Here is a 17927-nt window from a genome sequence, read left to right as displayed (position 1 = left end):
AAGATTGGACCTAGTAAACAAGTATTGTGGTAAATCAGAAACTTCTCCCATGTAGTTCGTCGTTCTGGCTGAGAAGGCAGTACTGAACATTAATAGAATTGCAACGCTTGAGCCAGATGTCCAGGGTTATATCAGTTGGCATATGGATTTACTTTGCTAAATCACAGGAACTCCTGCCAGGACCATCGGACCGATATGGATGCAAACTGCAGGTCGATAGTTCCCCTGTAGAGGTCACTGGGCACCATTATATAGACTGCGTTGTGATGTACTCAGTGTACAGAACTATCAACCAGACACGAAAAACACTGGTCTACTAGGAACAGGTCAATACAGGTTTACAGTGACCTAAAAGTCAGAACATAGGCAGAGAACTTGCTAGGGACAGATTTGGAGATATTAACTTAATATTCCTAACATCTGGGTACTACAGTATGCTGTAAATATAATTTGGGTATAACAAGGCTGGATGGTTAATCTACAAGCAACAAAAGACCCAATTGAAAGCTGCCCTGAGGCAAAGAAAATCTCCCCCTATAAAACACCCACTTCCATCAGTGAAATCCCCATGGCATAAAATAAGAATGTTATCTTTCCAGTTAATATATATATATATATGTCACAGTTTTCTTCATGTGTAAGAGAGTCGGGCCAAAATGCGGCGTGGCTATTGTGATTCATATTTTAATGAAACAAGGAAAACCACGAATCAATCAGAAAACGAAAACAGCCTATACTGGTGCAAACTAACACACGACAGGAACAATCACCCACAAAACAGTCAAAGAATATGGCTGCCTAAATATGGTTCCCAATCAGAGACAACGCCTCAAACACCTGCCTCTGATTGAGAACCACTTCAGACAGCCATAGATTAACCTAGAACACCCCAATAAGCTACAATCCCAAATACCTGTGAAAAACCCCAAGACAAAACACACCACATACAAAAACCCATGTCACACCCTGGTCTGACCAAATAGATAAAGAAAACACAATATACTAAGACCAGGGCGTGACATATATAAGGCCCTGAGGAGTGTTGCACACATTGCAAGAGATGTTTGTGAAGACGTGATGCATAATTCAAGCAACCATATTGGTTTTTCCTAAATTTCTCCACACAAACAAACATCATTTTTCTGAATTCAGTAAATCAAATCAAATTTTATTTGTCACGTACACATGGTTAGCAGATGTTAATGCGAGTGTAGCGAAATGCTTGGAAAAAAAACAGTGGGTTAACTGCCTGTTCAGGGGCAGAACGACAGATTTGTACCTTGTCAGCTCGGGGATTTGAACTTGCAACCTTCCGGTTACTAGTCCAACACTCTAACCACTAGGCTAGCCTGCAGGCCCAACCCAACCGCCCCAGTACCATTGTGCAATCTGAAACTGAAGGCTGTGGAGTAGTTCTATGGATCTTTCTGTTAGGGGGCAGGTTTATTGGTTCAGTGATCCATCTTCTCCCCCAGAACCAGGGCTGCTATTTGCCGGGTCCTTTTAAGAGTGTTGAAACAGTCTTTCAGGGTTTGCTTGATGTTGGACACCAACATGTTGAGCTGCAAAGATGCCTGTGCAAGTCCCAAAGATCACGCCCCAAAACCACAGAGGATCGCAGCCGAGACACCATGTATCCTGCCAAGAAGCCCTGAAGGAAAGGAGAGGCCAGCACTCTGCCCCCCTGTGGGATCCCAGTCTGTACTTCCTTCTCCACCCACCTCTGAATGTCCTCCAGCTGGTCCTTGAGCTCTGCCAGGTCCTTCAGTGGTCTGAAGGGGTCCACATGGATGGGCATTCATAAAACGCCATTGTCGCCTACACCCCAGTAAGCACGGACCAGCGCCAGCGTCTTTCTTTGGTGCGGACCGGCCTTGACGTTTATGTTTGGTTAAAAGTTTGTTCGGTCTGGACCAATCTTAATTTGGCCGAAACATAGACTTCACATAAAGTTGGTCTCACTTTTGTTTATTATCTACTTCACTTGCTTTGGAAAAGTTAACATATGTTTCCCATGCCAATAAATCCCTTACATTTGAATTGAGAAATAGTGAGTGATTGTGTGTGTGTACCATCAATCATCAACATCAACACTGAGATACACACACATACATTAATCTTCAACACTGACAGACTCTCTCTTCCTCTCTCTCTTGACTTCTCTCATCCAGTAAGTACAGTGTATTCTCAAGGTATTCAGACCCCTTGACTTTTTCCACATTTTGTTACGTTACAGCCTTATTCTACGTAAGGATTTAGACCCTTTGCTCTGATACTTGAAATTGTGACTTGTCCCAAAGCCACTCCTGTGTTTCTTGTCTGTGTGCTTAGGGTCATTGTCCTGTTGGAAGGTGAACCTTCACCCCAGTCTGCTCTGGGGCAGGTTTCATCAAGGATCTCTGTACTTCGCTCCATTCATCTTTCTCTCGATTCTGACTAGTCTCCCAGTCCCTGCCGCTGAAAAACATCCCCACAGCATGATGCTGCCACCACCACCATGCTTCACCGTAGGGATGGTGCCAGGTTTCCTCCAGACATGACGCTTGGCATTCTGGCCAAAGAGTTCAATCTTGGTGGGAACTTATATAGACAGGTGTGTGCCCTTACAAATCATGTACCAATCAATTGAATTTACCACAGCTGGACTCCAATCAAGTTGTAGAAACATCTCAAGGATGATCGATGGAAACAGGATGTGCCTGAGCTCAATATGGAGTATAATAGCAAAGGGTCTGAATACTGATGTAAATAAACTATTTCTGTTTTTTATTATTAATACATTTGCAAAAAATGTCTAAAAACCTGTTTTCGCTTTGTCATTATGGGGTATCGTGTGTAGATTGTGTGTAATTTTTAAAATATTTAACCCATTTTAGAGTAAGGCTGTAATGTAACACAATGTGGAAAAAGGGAAAGGGGTCTGAATACTGTCTGATTACTGTCTGAATACTCTCTGAATACTGTCTGATTACTGTCTGAATACTGTCTGAATACTCTCTGAATACTGTCTGATTACTCTCTGAATACTGTCTGAATACTCTCTGAATACTGTCTGATTACTCTCTGAATACTCTCTGATTACTGTCTGAATACTGTCTGAATACTGTCTGAATACTGTCTGATTACTGTCTGATTACTGTCTGAAATTTATACTGTCTGAATACTGTCTGAATACTGTCTGATTACTGTCTGAATACTGTCTGAATACTGTCTGATTACTCTCTGAATACTGTCTGATTACTCTCTGAATACTCTCTGAATACTGTCTGATTACTGTCTGAATACTGTCTGAATACTGTCTGATTACTGTCTGAATACTGTCTGATTACTGTCTGAATACTGTCTGATTACTGTCTGAATACTGTCTGAATACTGTCTGATTACTGTCTGAATACTGTCTGAATATATATATGTATATATGCCTCCCTCAATAGAATGAATACATGGACACGTGTTCAAATGTTCATTTGTTATAAACAAATCAATTTAATCAATTAAAAAAAGCTGATCAGCAATGAGTGTTGCAGCAGAGATGATAGATCCTGTATCTCAGTGCAAGAGGTCTGAGTGACTGAGAGTCTTTGGGTAGGGCATTTAGGCCAGTCTGAGGGAGATCGGCCTCTCTCCTTGTCTCAAGGTCTTCACCTGCATAATATGGTGGTGAGAGACTCCAGGGTGTTTCGGATTCGACGATCAAAGGAGTCGAGGAATCAACACTTTTGTAGTCAAATCTCCACCTCTACCTACCTAGGAAGTTTTGTCTCGTCACTGTGGCCTTGGCTTCAAATGCATTTATATATATTTTTTAAAATAAACACGGCAGGGTAGCCTAGTGGTTAGAGCGTTGGACTAGTAACCGGAAGGTTGCAAGTTCAAACCCCCGAGCTGACAAGGTACAAATCTGTCGTTCTGCCCCTGAACAGGCAGTTGACCCACTGTTCCTAGGCCGTCATTGAAAATAAGAATTTGTTCTTAACTGACTTGCCTAGTTAAATAAAGGTAAAATAAAAAAATATAAATAAAAGCTTTGATTGTTTGATTGACAGGTAAAGCAGTGATCCACATGAATTGAAACAGCTCGTGATTCACACTGTAATCCATACATCTTTAGTTTCACCTACGGCCTTATTTGGTACTGTTATATCCCATTTATACATCACCTAGGTACAGGAAGTAGACTGTTGGCGAACACATACCGTGTACAGGCTGAATACATACCGTGTACAGGCTGTGCAGAATACTGTGGTGGCAGTGTGCTTGGGTAACAGGAGTAATTCATATTCAAACATCATAATAGTCATCGATATAAAGACAGGACCTGTCACTACCAGGCCTTTGGCATCAACGGAGGGGTTGAGACAGAGAAACAGTCATCATGGTTAGAACTATGAACCCGAGAGATCATGTCATGGTGAGAACTCTGAACAGAGAGGTCATATCATGGTGAGAACTATGAACCGAGAGATCATATCATGGTTATAACTATGAACAGAGGGGTCATATCATGGTTATAACTATGAACAGAGGGGTCATATCACGGTTATAACTATGAACAGAGAGGTCAGATCATGGTTATAACTATGAACAGAGGGGTCATATCATGGTTATAACTATGAACAGAGGGGTCATATCACGGTTATAACTATGAACAGAGAGGTCATATCACGGTTATAACTATGAACAGAGGTCATATCATGGTTATAACTATGAACAGAGGGGTCATATCATGGTTATAACTATGAACAGAGAGGTCAGATCATGGTTATAACTATGAACAGAGGTCAGGTCATGGTTATAACTATGAACAGAAAGGTCATATCATGGTTAGAACTATGAACAGAGAGGTCATATCATGGTTATAACTATGAACAGAGAGGTCAGATCATGGTTATAACTATGAACAGAGAGGTCAGATCATGGTTATAACTATGAACAGAAAGGTCAGATCATGGTTATAACTATGAACAGAAAGGTCAGATCATGGTTATAACTATGAACAGAGGTCAGATCATGGTTATAACTATGAACAGAGAGGTCAGATCATGGTTATAACTATGAACAGAGAGGTCAGATCATGGTTAGAACTATGAACAGAGAGGTCAGATCATGGTTATAACTATGAACAGAGAGGTCATATCATGGTTATAACTATGAACCGAGAGGTCATATCATGGTTATAACTATGAACAGAGGTCATATCATGGTTATAACTATGAACCGAGAGGTCATATCATGGTTATAACTATGAACAGAGGTCAGGTCATGGTTATAACTATGAACAGAGAGGTCATATCATGGTTATAACTATGAACAGAAAGGTCAGATCATGGTTATAACTATGAACAGAGAGGTCAGATCATGGTTATAACTATGAACAGAGGTCAGGTCATGGTTATAACTATGAACAGAAAGGTCAGATCATGGTTATAACTATGAACAGAAAGGTCATATCATGGTTATAACTATGAACAGAAAGGTCATATCATGGTTATAACTATGAACAGAGGGGTCATATCACGGTTATAACTATGAACAGAGGGGTCATATCACGGTTATAACTATGAACAGAGAGGTCAGATCATGGTTATAACTATGAACAGAGGGGTCAGATCATGGTTATAACTATGAACAGAAAGGTCATATCATGGTTATAACTATGAACAGAGGGGTCATATCATGGTTATAACTATGAACCGAGAGGTCATATCATGGTTATAACTATGAACAGAAAGGTCATATCATGGTTATAACTATGAACAGAAAGGTCAGATCATGGTTATAACTATGAACAGAGAGGTCAGATCATGGTTATAACTATGAACAGAGAGGTCATATCATGGTTATAACTATGAACAGAAAGGTCAGATCATGGTTATAACTATGAACAGAGGTCAGGTCATGGTTATAACTATGAACAGAGAGGTCAGATCATGGTTATAACTATGAACAGAGAGGTCATATCATGGTTATAACTATGAACAGAAAGGTCATATCATGGTTATAACTATGAACAGAAAGGTCAGATCATGGTTATAACTATGAACAGAGGGGTCATATCATGGTTATAACTATGAACAGAAAGGTCATATCATGGTTATATCAACTACTGACAGAGCGGTAATCATGTTAAAAGCCTGTGTCTCAGCCATGCATGGAGTTTGGTTGACTCTGAGGAGAGAGACTTGGTCAATAGGAATGCACCTAAGACAGTTGTTCGCTGTAATGCAAGTGTATGTGAATGACATCTGAGAGGGTGAACAGGTCAAAGCCGTGTGTGTGTGTGTGTACATTCTGTACCACAGAGGTGATTGTCCAGCACTCAGTCTCTCAGTAGCGTGTGTGTGTGTGTGTGTGTGTGTGTGTGTGTGTGTGTGTGTGTGTGTGTGTGTGTGCATTCTGTACCACAGAGGTGATTGTCCAGCACTCAGTCTCTCAGTAGCATGTTGACAGTGTGTGTGTGTGTGCGTGTGTGTGTGTGTACATTCTGTACCACAGAGGTGTTAGTCCAGCACTCAGTCTCTCAGTAGCATGTTTGACAGCGTGTGTGTTCTCTTATTTGCTCGATGGTTGGGTGTTTGTTCTCCATTCTAACCACCTGTGAGTATGGAGTGGTCAAGGTCCTCCTTGGTCGGTCAGTCAGGCAGCGGTCGGTAAAACGCTGTCATGTGTTTATATTCAACCTTTATTTAACCAGGTCGTCCCATTGAGTTCAGAAGTTCCAAAGGAGGCCTGGTTGTGGTTCTGTCTTAGCTATTCAACCGCGTTCAGACCGCGTTGGTCTCCTGTTTTGGGGACCATTTAGCCGGACTGGTCTCCTCAACCAGATCAACATCTAGATAATCTGTTGATCCACTGTCCTGAGAAACCTTCTCCTCCTCGTCTCCTCCTCTCTCCTCTCCTCCTTCCTCCTCTCCTTCATCCTCCTCCTCCTCCTGTTTTCTCGTCTTCCCGCGGTGGCAGAGGCCAGACTTGGCAGGCCCCACCATGGCGAGGAAGATGGCGCCCAGGCCCATTCCCACAGCACAGGAGTAGAAGGCTGAGCCATAGTTCTGGGTCTTGTCCACCAACAGGCCTGGGGAGAAAACACAGGAGGCAACGTCAGAGACGCCTAAAGATCTGCCAGGACCCTTCCAGATCATCAGGTTGGTGCAGCAGAAATCAAACCCTTCTAGATGGGTTCAAAAGAGGATTACAGAGAGACAATGAAAGGATTCACAAAGAAAGATATTCAGAGGGAGAGAGAGAGAGGGGGATGGAGAGAGAGAGTAACGAAGAGAGAGAGAGAGAGAGAGAGGGGGGTAACGGAGAGAGGGAGAGAGAGAGAGGGAGATGGAGAGAGGGAGAGATGGAGAGAGGGAGAGACGGAGAGATGGAGAGAGGGAGTAACGAAGAGAGGGAGAGAGGGAGAGACGGAGAGACGGGGAGAGGGAGAGAGGGAGGGATGGAGTAGCGGAGAGATGGAGAGAGGGAGTAACGAAGAGAGGGAGAGAGGGAGAGAGGAAGTAACGAAGAGAGGGAGAGACGGAGAGAGGGAGTAATGAAGAGAGGGAGAGAGGGAGAGATGGAGAGACGGAGAGAGGGAGTAACGAAGAGAGGGAGAGACGGAGAGATGGAGAGAGGGAGAGATGGAGAGATGGAGAGAGGGAGAGACGGAGAGATGGAGAGAGGGAGTAACGAAGAGAGGGAGTTACAGAGAGAGGGAGTTACAGAGAGAGGGAGAGATGGAGAGAGGGAGTAACGAAGAGAGGGAGAGAGGGAGAGACGGAGAGAGGGAGAGACGGAGAGAGGGAGAGACGGAGAGAGGGAGAGAAGGAGAGAGGGAGAGAGGGAGAGACGGAGAGAGGGAGAGACGGAGAGAGGGAGAGACGGAGAGAGGGAGAGACGGAGAGAGGGAGAGAGGGAGAGATGGCGAGACGGAGAGATGGAGTAATGAAGAGAGGGAGAGAGAAGACTAAGATCCAGACAGAGTTAACCATCTAGAGTCTCTTACCCCCCAGCGGTGGGCCTGCCAACCCAGCAAAGCTCTGGATACACACATAGACCCCCACGGACGAGGGCATCCTGTCTATGCCCACCACGTCGTCCTCTGCCAGCATGGGGATGTGTGTCGAACCCACGGTGCCCATCAGGAAGCCATAGAGACAGCAGCAGGCTGCCAGGCCCCAGAACTCAGTCACCTGAGTGAAGGCAAGCAGCACCAGACACAGCAGAACTACACATCCCAGAAGCACCTGGGTCTTACGCAGCCGCACCTTGTTTAAAATGACCCCGATGGAGAGGCGCCCGCAGACCTCGGACACCGCCATTACAGAGAGCATGTAGGCCGACTTTTCTGGGTGGACGCCGCGGCTCTTACTGAGCTCTATGATGTAAAGTGACGGGGCGAAGAACCCCAGCGTGGCGAAGAGACCGAACAGAGAGTAGCAGATGAACGCTCCATCTTTCAACACAGAAAAGTCTAGAAGTTTAGGTCTGGAGGGTTGAACAAGGGGACCCACCTCACCCTGCTCTTTCTCCCCAGCCTCCAGCTGATTCAGTGGGGTTCCAAGGGCTGCCTGTCCCCCCTGGTTCTTCTCCCCCTGGTCCTCCATGAGGGCCCGGGTCTCTGAGGGGTCCTGTGCGGCTGTGGCGGCCCGGAGGTCAGCACTGGAGGTGGACAGAGAGGTGACCCCAGAATCCCCTGAGTCCTCAGACTCCCCCGAGCTAACGTTGGTCTGGGTGTCCTCATTCTCCAGCTCGTAGACCGTCTGCAGCTCAACGGACAGCTTCTCCTTATTGGACACCTCCCCTGACACTTCCTGGTCAGGTCTGATGATGATTGGTCGAAGCAGAGCGCCGCAGCCAATCACGGAGGCCTGCATGAGACCGATGACAATGAGGCAGTGGCGCCAGCCGATGATCTCCTTCAAGGCCATGAAGGCTGCAGAGGAGGAGATGTGCTTTTAAAATGACCGTTCGAAACATTTAAAAGTCCTGTTTTTTCACCCTCCTCCACAATGTTTCAGGTATTATTTATAGAACAGTATCAGTCGCTCTATCTGCCTTTAGAGATTCATTAGTCTGTGTATGAAATGGCACCCTATTCCCTATATAGCACCCTACACCCTATGGGCCCTGGTCCAAAGTAGTGCACTATATAGGGAATAGGGTATCATTGGGCCCTGGTAAAAGAGTAGTGCACTATGTAGGGAATAGGGTATCATTGGGCTCTGGTCCAAAGTAGTGCACTATATAGGGAATAGGGTATCATTGGGCCCTGGTAAAAGTAGTGCACTATATAGGGAATAGAGTATCATTGGGCCCTGGTAAGAGTAGTGCACTATATAGGGAATAGGGTATCATTGGGCCCTGGTAAAAGTAGTGCACTATATAGGGAATAGAGTATCATTGGGCCCTGGTAAGAGTAGTGCACTATATAGGGAATAGGGTATCATTGGACCCTGGTAAGAGTAGTGCACTATATAGGGAATAGGGTGTCATTGGGCCCTGATAAGAGTAGTGCACTATGTAGGGAATAGGGTGCCATTTGGGACACACATGAAACCGCAACGTACCTGGTGCGAAGACAAACATGGCGAAGGGCTCCCCTGAGGAGGCCAGGGCGGTGACCAGGGACCTCCTCCTGTTGAAGTACTGGGACAGGATGGTGATGGTGGGCAGGAAGGTCAGGCAGTACCCCAGACCTGGACACATTACAAAACCACATGTTATTGTTCACGCAGTCTGGAAATCACATGAGTAACATAAAACCAAAGCACATGAAAACACAGATTACAGGAGTACCTTGTCATCAAGATCATGTCAAATAACGTTCACAAAGTGAATACAGTCACTGTGCAAAATGCTGCTGACGGTTTCACGTTTCAGTCCATGTCTTAGATATATACACATCATTGGTCCAGCAGAGGACACACAGAGGGGTGTGACAGCCACTGGCACTGCAGCAAGGTCAGGGGTCAGAGGTCAGAGGTCAGGGTTGACAGGTCACCCTGATGTCAAGAGGTCAGGGTTGATAGGTCACTCGGGCTTGTTGTCGTGGTGACTGCTGAAAGAGGACGTAGTTAAAGACAAAGACAAGAAGAGAGAAGACAGAGGTGGTTAAGTTAGCTGCTGTCTGTTTTAAAGGAAGGTGAAGAGTTATTTAGTGGGACAGCTAGCAGTGCTTCGTTCTGTAAAAGAAAAGTTATTTGGATCAGATCTGAAAGGAAATATTGGTTTATTTTGGACAATTTTGGGAATTGTGTCCTACAGACTCAAGATGGGGGAGTTTAGACCTCACTGATACCACACGGGACATTCATATCTTTCCATCTGAATTGAATGCAGCTTTGACAGTGGGGTTGGGAGTTTTTACCCCACAAACACAGGCCGGGTCTGGAAGAGGCAGACATCGATCAGTCAACCTCATGCACTGCTAGGAGTCCCTTGTTTCATTCAGATCTTTTCAGATCGTGTGTGTGTGTGTGTGTGTGTGTGTGTGTGTGTGTGTGTGTGTGTGTGTGTGTGTGTGTGTGTGTGTGTGTGTGTGTGTGTAGCAGTTAGATCGTTACCTGAGACGATGCCGATGGTGACGTACATCTCGTTGATAGAGGAGACGAAAGCAGAGCTGATGGTACCCAGACTGACCAGAAAACCCCCAACATCACTATGGGACGGTACCCAAACCGGTTACTGAGCACCGTGGACAGAGGGGCTGGAGGGGGAGGGAAGAGGAGAGGGGGGGAGAGGGGGAAGAGGAGAGGGGGAGAGAGGAGAGGGGGAGATAGGGGGAGAGGGGGAGAGAGGAGTGAGAGGGAGAGGGGGAAGAGGAGTCAGAGGGAGTGGAGGTAGAGAGAGGAGAGAGGGAGAGAGGGAGAGGGGGGGAGAGGAGTGAGAGGGAGAGGGGGGGAGAGGAGTGAGAGGGAGAGGGGGAAGAGGAGTGAGAGGGAGAGGGGGAAGAGGAGTGAGAGGGAGAGGGGGAAGAGGAGTGAGAGGGAGAGGGGGAAGAGGAGTGAGAGGGTGAGGGGGAAGAGGAGAGAGAGGGGGAAGAGGAGAGAGGGAGGGAGAGGGAGAGAGAGGACTGTTAGTTTTACTATAGACATGTTTTTCATTTTCCTTATACACTATTTAATGAAGTCGTTGATTGACACAGTTCAGTGAGTAGGACAGATTCTGTGTCTAAATACTGTTCACACAGATTTACTGGCCCATAAAGCCTCTTATACGAGTGCTGATCTAGGATCAGGACCTCTGTCCATAAAAATCTGATCCATTATGATCTAAAAGGCTATTCCTAGATCAGCACTGCTACTCTGGTCTTAGACCTGTGAAGATGATGATTAAAACTCCCTAAGGCTAGGGGGCAGTATTTTGATGTCCGGATGAAAAGCGTGCCCAAAGTAAACAGCCTGTTACTCAGGCTCAGAAGATAGGATATGCATATAATTGGTAGATTTGGATAGAAAACAGTCTAAAGTTTTTAAAACGGTTAAAATTATGTCTGTGTGTATAACAGAACTGATTTGGCAGGCGAAACCCCGAGGACAAACCACCCGGGGGAATGGGATCATAGGATTTTCCAATGGTTTTCTATGGAAACACTATTTATTAGGAACCTGGTTGCAGTTCCTATGGCTACCACTAGTTGTCACCGGACTTTAGAAATTGGTCGATGTTTTTCTTTTGAGAAATTAAGAAGTAGTGCTATTCATTCCATGTGTCACTCTGAAGGTCCCCCTACTATTTTGTTGCGCTTCAAGAGGAGCGCGCTCGGTGTTATTTTTCTTCGGTATTGGAAACAGATTATCCCGTGTTAAATTTTATCGATTATTTACATTTTAGGATACCTGAGGTTGGATTAGGAACGTTGTTTGAAATGTTTGGACCAAGTTTATAGGTAACTAATTAGATAATTTGTAGGCATGTTGGGACTGGTGTATTTCTGAATCAAACGCGCCAAATAAATTGACATTTTGGGGATATAAAGAAAGCATTTATCGAACAAAACGACCATTCATTGTGTCACTGAGACATTTTGGGATTACAAAAAGAAGATCTTCAAAGGTAAGGCACTTATTATATCGTTATTTCTTACTTTTGTGTCGCACCTGCCTGGTTGAAAAATTATTTTCATGAGTTTGTATGCGTGGGCACTGTCCTCAGGTAATCCCATGGTCTGCTTTCACCGTAAAGCCTTTTTGAAATCTGACACAGCGGCTGGATTAACAAGAAGCTAAGCTTTATATTGATGTATTACACTTATATTTTCATGAATCTTGAATATTGATATTTCTGTAGTTTGAATTTGGCGCTCTGCAATTTCACTGGATGTTGTCATATCGATCCCACTAAAGGGATTGGCACTTTAACCTCTTGATGCTATGGGGGCACTATTTCATTTTTGGATAAAAAGACATGCCCGTTTTAAGCGCAATATTTTGTCACAAAAAGATGCTCGACTATGCATATAATTGATAGCTTTGGAAAGAAAACACTCTGACGTTTCCAGAACTGCAAAGATATTCTCTGTGGGTGCCCTAGAACGGGAGCTACAGGCAAAACCAAGATGAAACGGCATCCAGGAAACCAGCAGGATTTTTGAGGCTCCTTTTTCCATTGTCTCCTTATATGGCTGTGAATGCGAGAGGAATCAGCCTGCCCTTTCTGTCGTTTCCCCAAGGTGTCTGCAGCATTGTGACGTATTTGTAGGCATATCATTGGAAGATTGACCATAAGAGACTACATTTTCCAGGTGTCCGCCCGGTGTCCTCCGTCGAAATTGGTGCGTCTTTTTCAGCTGCTGGTATTTTTCCATGCGATTCTGAGGGGAAAGCAGGCTTCCACGAACTGCATATCAATGAAGAGATATGTGAAAAAACACCTTGAGGATTGATTCCAAACAACGTTTGCCATGTTTCGGTCGATATTATGGAGTTAATTCGGAAAAAGTTTGACGTTTTGGTGACTGAATTTTCGGTTCGTTTCGGTAGCCAAATGTGATGTACAAAACGGAGCGATTTCTCCTACACAAATATTCTTTCAGGAAAAACTGAACATTTGCTATGTAACTGAGAGTCTCCTCATTGAAAACATCCGAAGCTCTTCAAAGGTAAATGATTTTATTTATTTGGTTATCTGGTTTTTGTGAAAATGTTGCGTGCTAAATGCTACTCAAAATGCTAAGCTAGCTTAGCATACTCTTACACAAATTAGTCAATTTCTATGGATCAAAAGCATATTTTGAAAATCTGAGATGACAGTGTTGTTAAGAAAAGGCTAAGCTTGAGATCAGGCGCATTATTTTCATTTTATTTGCGATTTTCAGAAATCGTTAACGTTGCGTTATGCTAATGAGCCTGAGGCTTTAGTCACAAACCCGGATCCGGGATGGGGAGTATCAAGAGATCCCTACAAGGTTTTAAGAGGCTCTCCCTGGACCACCTGTGATTACCTGTGACTAAGAGGCTCTCTGACCCACCTGTGATTATGATGACTAAGAGGCTCTCTGACCACCTGTGATTATGATGACTAAGAGGCTCTCTGAACCACCTGTGATTATGATGACTAAGAGGCTCTCTGAACCACCTGTGATTATGATGACTAAGAGGCTCTCTGAACCACCTGTGATTATGATGACTAAGAGGCTCTCTGAACCACCTGTGACTAAGAGGCTCTCTGAACCACCTGTGATTATGACGACTAAGAGGCTCTCTGAACCACCTGTGATTATGATGACTAAGGGGCTCTCTTACCACCTGTGATTACCTGTGACTAAGTGGCTCTCTGACCCACCTGTGAATGTGACGATGAAGACGCAGATTGCGATGACCCAGGATACTCTGCTGTTGCTCTCCCCAAACTCTGTCATGAGGTCCTCGAGGAACACCCCCAGAGACTTGATGGTCCCGTAAGTAAACACCTCAACGAAGAAGAAGGCCACGGCCACCGCCCAGCCCCAGCCCCCGTCTGGCACCGCCTCGTACACACACGGACCCCCACATCCCCCGGACCCCCGCACCGCTGACTTTAACCCCCGCATGGCTGGGTCTGAGCACCTGGGAGAGAGGGACAGAGAGTCAATCAGGGAACTTTTAAAGTTTTTCCAAGTGTAGTCAAGCGCTATGATGAAACTGGCTCTCGTGAGAGGACCGCCACAGGAAAGGAAGACCCAGAGTTACCTCTGCTGCAGAGGATAAGTTCATTAGAGTTACCAGCCTCAGAATTCGGCAATTAACTGCACCTCAGAAAACATCAAGAGTTCAGAGGAGTCTGCGTGAATCAGGCCTTCATGGTCCAATTGCTGAAAAGAAGAAACTAAAATATATTTTTATTTGTTTAACACTTTTTTGGTTACTACTTGATTCCATATGTGTTATTTCATAGATTTGATGTATTCACTATTATTCTACAATGTAGAAAACAGTGTGTGTGTACTGTATGTATATTGAGTGTACAAAACATTATGAACACCTGCTCTTTCCATGACACAGACGGACCAGGTGAATCCAGGTGAAAGATATGATCCCTTATTGATGTCACTTGTTAAATCCACTTCAATCAGTGTAGATGAAGGGGAGGTGGAGACCTGGTTAAACTCAATAGTAGGAAGGTGTTCTTAATGTTTTGTACACTCAGTGTATGTATGCACTTAGAGGGAAAGAGACAGAGATACTGGCATGCAGGCACACACACACACACACACACACACACACACACACACACACTAACCATAGCCTCCAGACCTGGCACATATAAAGGAACACAGCCAGAGGAAAGACACACACAAGCATATAGTGGGCTGGTGAGACTTAGGGCGTTCTCATACATCTTTTGTTTGCTTAAGTTTTGAATCAGAGTTCAGATAAGCTTCACCCCCACTCTCGTTCTCTCTATACATTTCTATATCTCTCTGTTCTGGTCTTCTCTTGTTCCATCTGATTCTGAACTGAAAACAAACAAAGATGATATAATCTACCAGCTGATCCAGCTGGTGTCTGAATACTACTATAGCTCTATCCAAAATATAGCTGTTTTATATAAGGCTGGTTCATAGACTGACTGTTTTATATGGGGCTGGTTCATAGACTGGCTGTTTTATATGGGGCTGGTTCATAGACTGACTGTTTTATATGGGGCTGGTTCATAGACTGGCTGTTTTATATGGGGCTGGTTCATAGACTGACTGTTTTATATGGGGCTGGTTCATAGACTGACTGTTTTATATGGGGCTGGTTAATAGACTGGCTGTTGTATATGGGGCTGGTTCATAGACTGACTGTTTTATATGGGGCTGGTTCATAGACTGACTGTTGTATATGGGGCTGGTTCATAGACTGACTGTTGTATATGGGGCTGGTTCATAGACTGACTGTTTTATATAAGGCTGGTTCATAGACTGACTGTTTTATATAAGGCTGGTTCATAGACTGACTGTTTTATATGGGGCTGGTTCATAGACTGGCTGTTTTATATGGGGCTGGTTCATAGACTGACTGTTTTATATGGGGCTGGTTCATAGACTGACTGTTTTATATGGGGCTGGTTCATAGACTGACTGTTTTATATGGGGCTGGTTCATAGACTGACTGTTGTATATGGGGCTGGTTCATAGACTGACTGTTGTATATGGGGCTGGTTCATAGACTGACTGTTGTATATGGGGCTGGTTCATAGACTGACTGTTTTATATGGGGCTGGTTCATAGACTGGCTGTTGTATATGGGGCTGGTTCATAGACTGACTGTTTTATATGGGGCTGGTTCATAGACTGACTGTTTTATATGGGGCTGGTTCATAGACTGACTGTTTTATATGGGGCTGGTTCATAGACTGTTTATATGACCCAGACCCATGGACCCCCATCATATGTTAGCAACAAAAACATGATTCACATCTTGTCATCAGGTGAATTATAATGGCAAGTAGAAGTAATCAACATTTTAAAATGAATAGATTTGGTAGATAGTTTCATTATTTTGACCCCCCACAGTTCATTGGAAGAGGAAGAGTTAACTCTAACATAGTCTATTAGGTAGAAAGGTGTCTCGGTCGGCGTAGAGAAAATGTTGTAGTTTTAAAGATAATTTTCTGCAATTCTATGCATGTTGCCATGGCAAATGCTTTGTTCCTCTGCTCAAACATTCTAACTAAACCAATGGGCATGTGACCTGACTGCCCAGTTTATGGGATGTTCGATTCTCCCTGACTCTCTAGCTTTTATTTGATTGTTAGTTCTCAAAGATGGTATTTTTATTTAAAAAAGAAAATATATATATTAAAATATATATATTTTAATATATATATATATATATATATTAAAAAAAATATATTAAAATATATATATATATTAAAATATATATTAAAAGATATATATTTTAATATATATATAAAAATATATATATATATATATATATATATAGGTCAATATCTTTTCTGCATGTTTTCTATCTGGTTTAAGTCGTTTAAGTTTGACACAAACTTTTTTTTTCCATCCCGAAAATGACCACTTGAATGGCCCACCTAAGACTTTTCTATACAGAAAAAAACCTGTAATTAGCTCCAATTAGTGTAATTTCCTCCATATTAAAGGGTTCGTTAGAGATTTTGACAATGCAGCCCTTTAACTACCTCCCCAGAGTCAGATGAACAGTAACAGCTAGCACACTAAATGTTCCTGTAGTCTTCCAGTCATTGTGCTAATGCTAGTTAGCATCGGCTCAGTTAGCATTGGCTCATAAAACCACCTCTAACTCCCTTCATACTAGATGCAAAGACATACAAATGGTATCCACTATGGTATTCTGTTGCAGCTAGCGATATTCATAAAGTAGTTATTTAACACCTACCAAAATCTAAAAAATATATATATTAAAAAAAACATAGCGGAAGCCCTGCAGTACCTCCGCGGACCCGTAGGGGGTCGCGGACCCCAGTTTGAAACCCCTTAGGCTACTACTGGTAAGGCATCACTAAGCAACGCCCTGGCCTCGGAGCTACACTAAACAGTGAGCATCACAGCTCGCTTGGCAGCTGAGTGAGTGAGTTCACGTTGAAATATAAAATACTTACCAACAGAGCGACGATCAGTCTAGTCGGAAAAGTGATCGACACAGAATAGTCGACTGTCGAATATAACGAACAGGTTTTAATGGCAAAATGAGCAGCTAGTTTATCGGTATGTTATTTCTATGTTCTCCCTATAACATTAGTCTACCAGCTCTGTCTCTTCCGCTTCCGATCAGACGAATCGATGTTCTGGACTAAAGCAACATATTTTTAAGCATGATGTAAAAATGTCCTCTTGTCCGATCCACAAGAAGAATCATATCTTATTATGTTACTGTATCTGTCCTCTCTTTCTTGAATGCCTAAAACACATCTGTGTCTTCTGTTAAAGTAAACCAACCGTTTCCTTATTTCCTTACTGTTCTGTCAGCTCTTTATAGCCTACCGGCTCGAGCCGGTCTTCAAGCGGGGGCGCGCAAATACTGCTGTAGCCTTTTTCTCAAGAGCGCGCATCCCTGCGTTATGCTTCCACGATACTGAGCGTTGTCACACTTCAATACCATTAGATCTGTGAAGTAGTCTGTAGGCCTCGTCTACGTGGAGAAAAGTAGCCTACTGGATGTATATTATAATACTATTATATATTTCACCTGCTTTGGCAATGTAAACATATGTTTCCAATGTCAATAAAGCCCCTTAAATGGAAGACAAATAAATTATATCCATCTCTCTCTTATTATTGTATGATTTTTTTTTTAAAGAAAGTAACACGCATACATTCCTTTTACATTTTAGGCAAATTAATAAATAGCGGTTATATGTATTTTTACTGGTAAGCCTATGCCTGTTTCGGTTGCTCCTTCACTCCAGTGACGTAGCCTACTCTCGAGTTCTTGTCGAGAGCGCGCTCCTTGGGGAGCAGACTGATGAAACAGCCTTTCCAG

The 17927-nt window shown here is 43.7% G+C and overlaps 1 protein-coding gene and 1 pseudogene across 1 annotated transcript; both read right to left on the bottom strand.

Moving 5' to 3' along the window:
- Window positions 1–1147: 1147 nt before the first annotated feature.
- Window positions 1148–3281, bottom strand: LOC135529344 (SLC35A4 upstream open reading frame protein-like; annotated as a pseudogene).
- A 173-nt stretch (window positions 3282–3454) lies between these two features.
- Window positions 3455–17445, bottom strand: LOC135529343 (monocarboxylate transporter 7-like). The gene is given in 7 exon segments (XM_064958127.1): window positions 3455–7072; window positions 7991–8920; window positions 9555–9683; window positions 10551–10640; window positions 10643–10693; window positions 13771–14033; window positions 17047–17445. Coding segments are annotated over 6 exon segments (1755 nt in total). The 5' UTR covers window positions 14018–14033; window positions 17047–17445; the 3' UTR covers window positions 3455–6764.
- Between the last annotated feature and the right edge of the window lie 482 nt (window positions 17446–17927).

This window comes from Oncorhynchus masou, unplaced genomic scaffold, assembly GCF_036934945.1.
Source record: "Oncorhynchus masou masou isolate Uvic2021 unplaced genomic scaffold, UVic_Omas_1.1 unplaced_scaffold_1140, whole genome shotgun sequence".
Lineage (NCBI taxonomy): Eukaryota > Metazoa > Chordata > Actinopteri > Salmoniformes > Salmonidae > Oncorhynchus > Oncorhynchus masou.
Note: the sequence above shows the minus strand (reverse complement) of the source record. Positions and strands in the feature narration are given on the sequence as shown.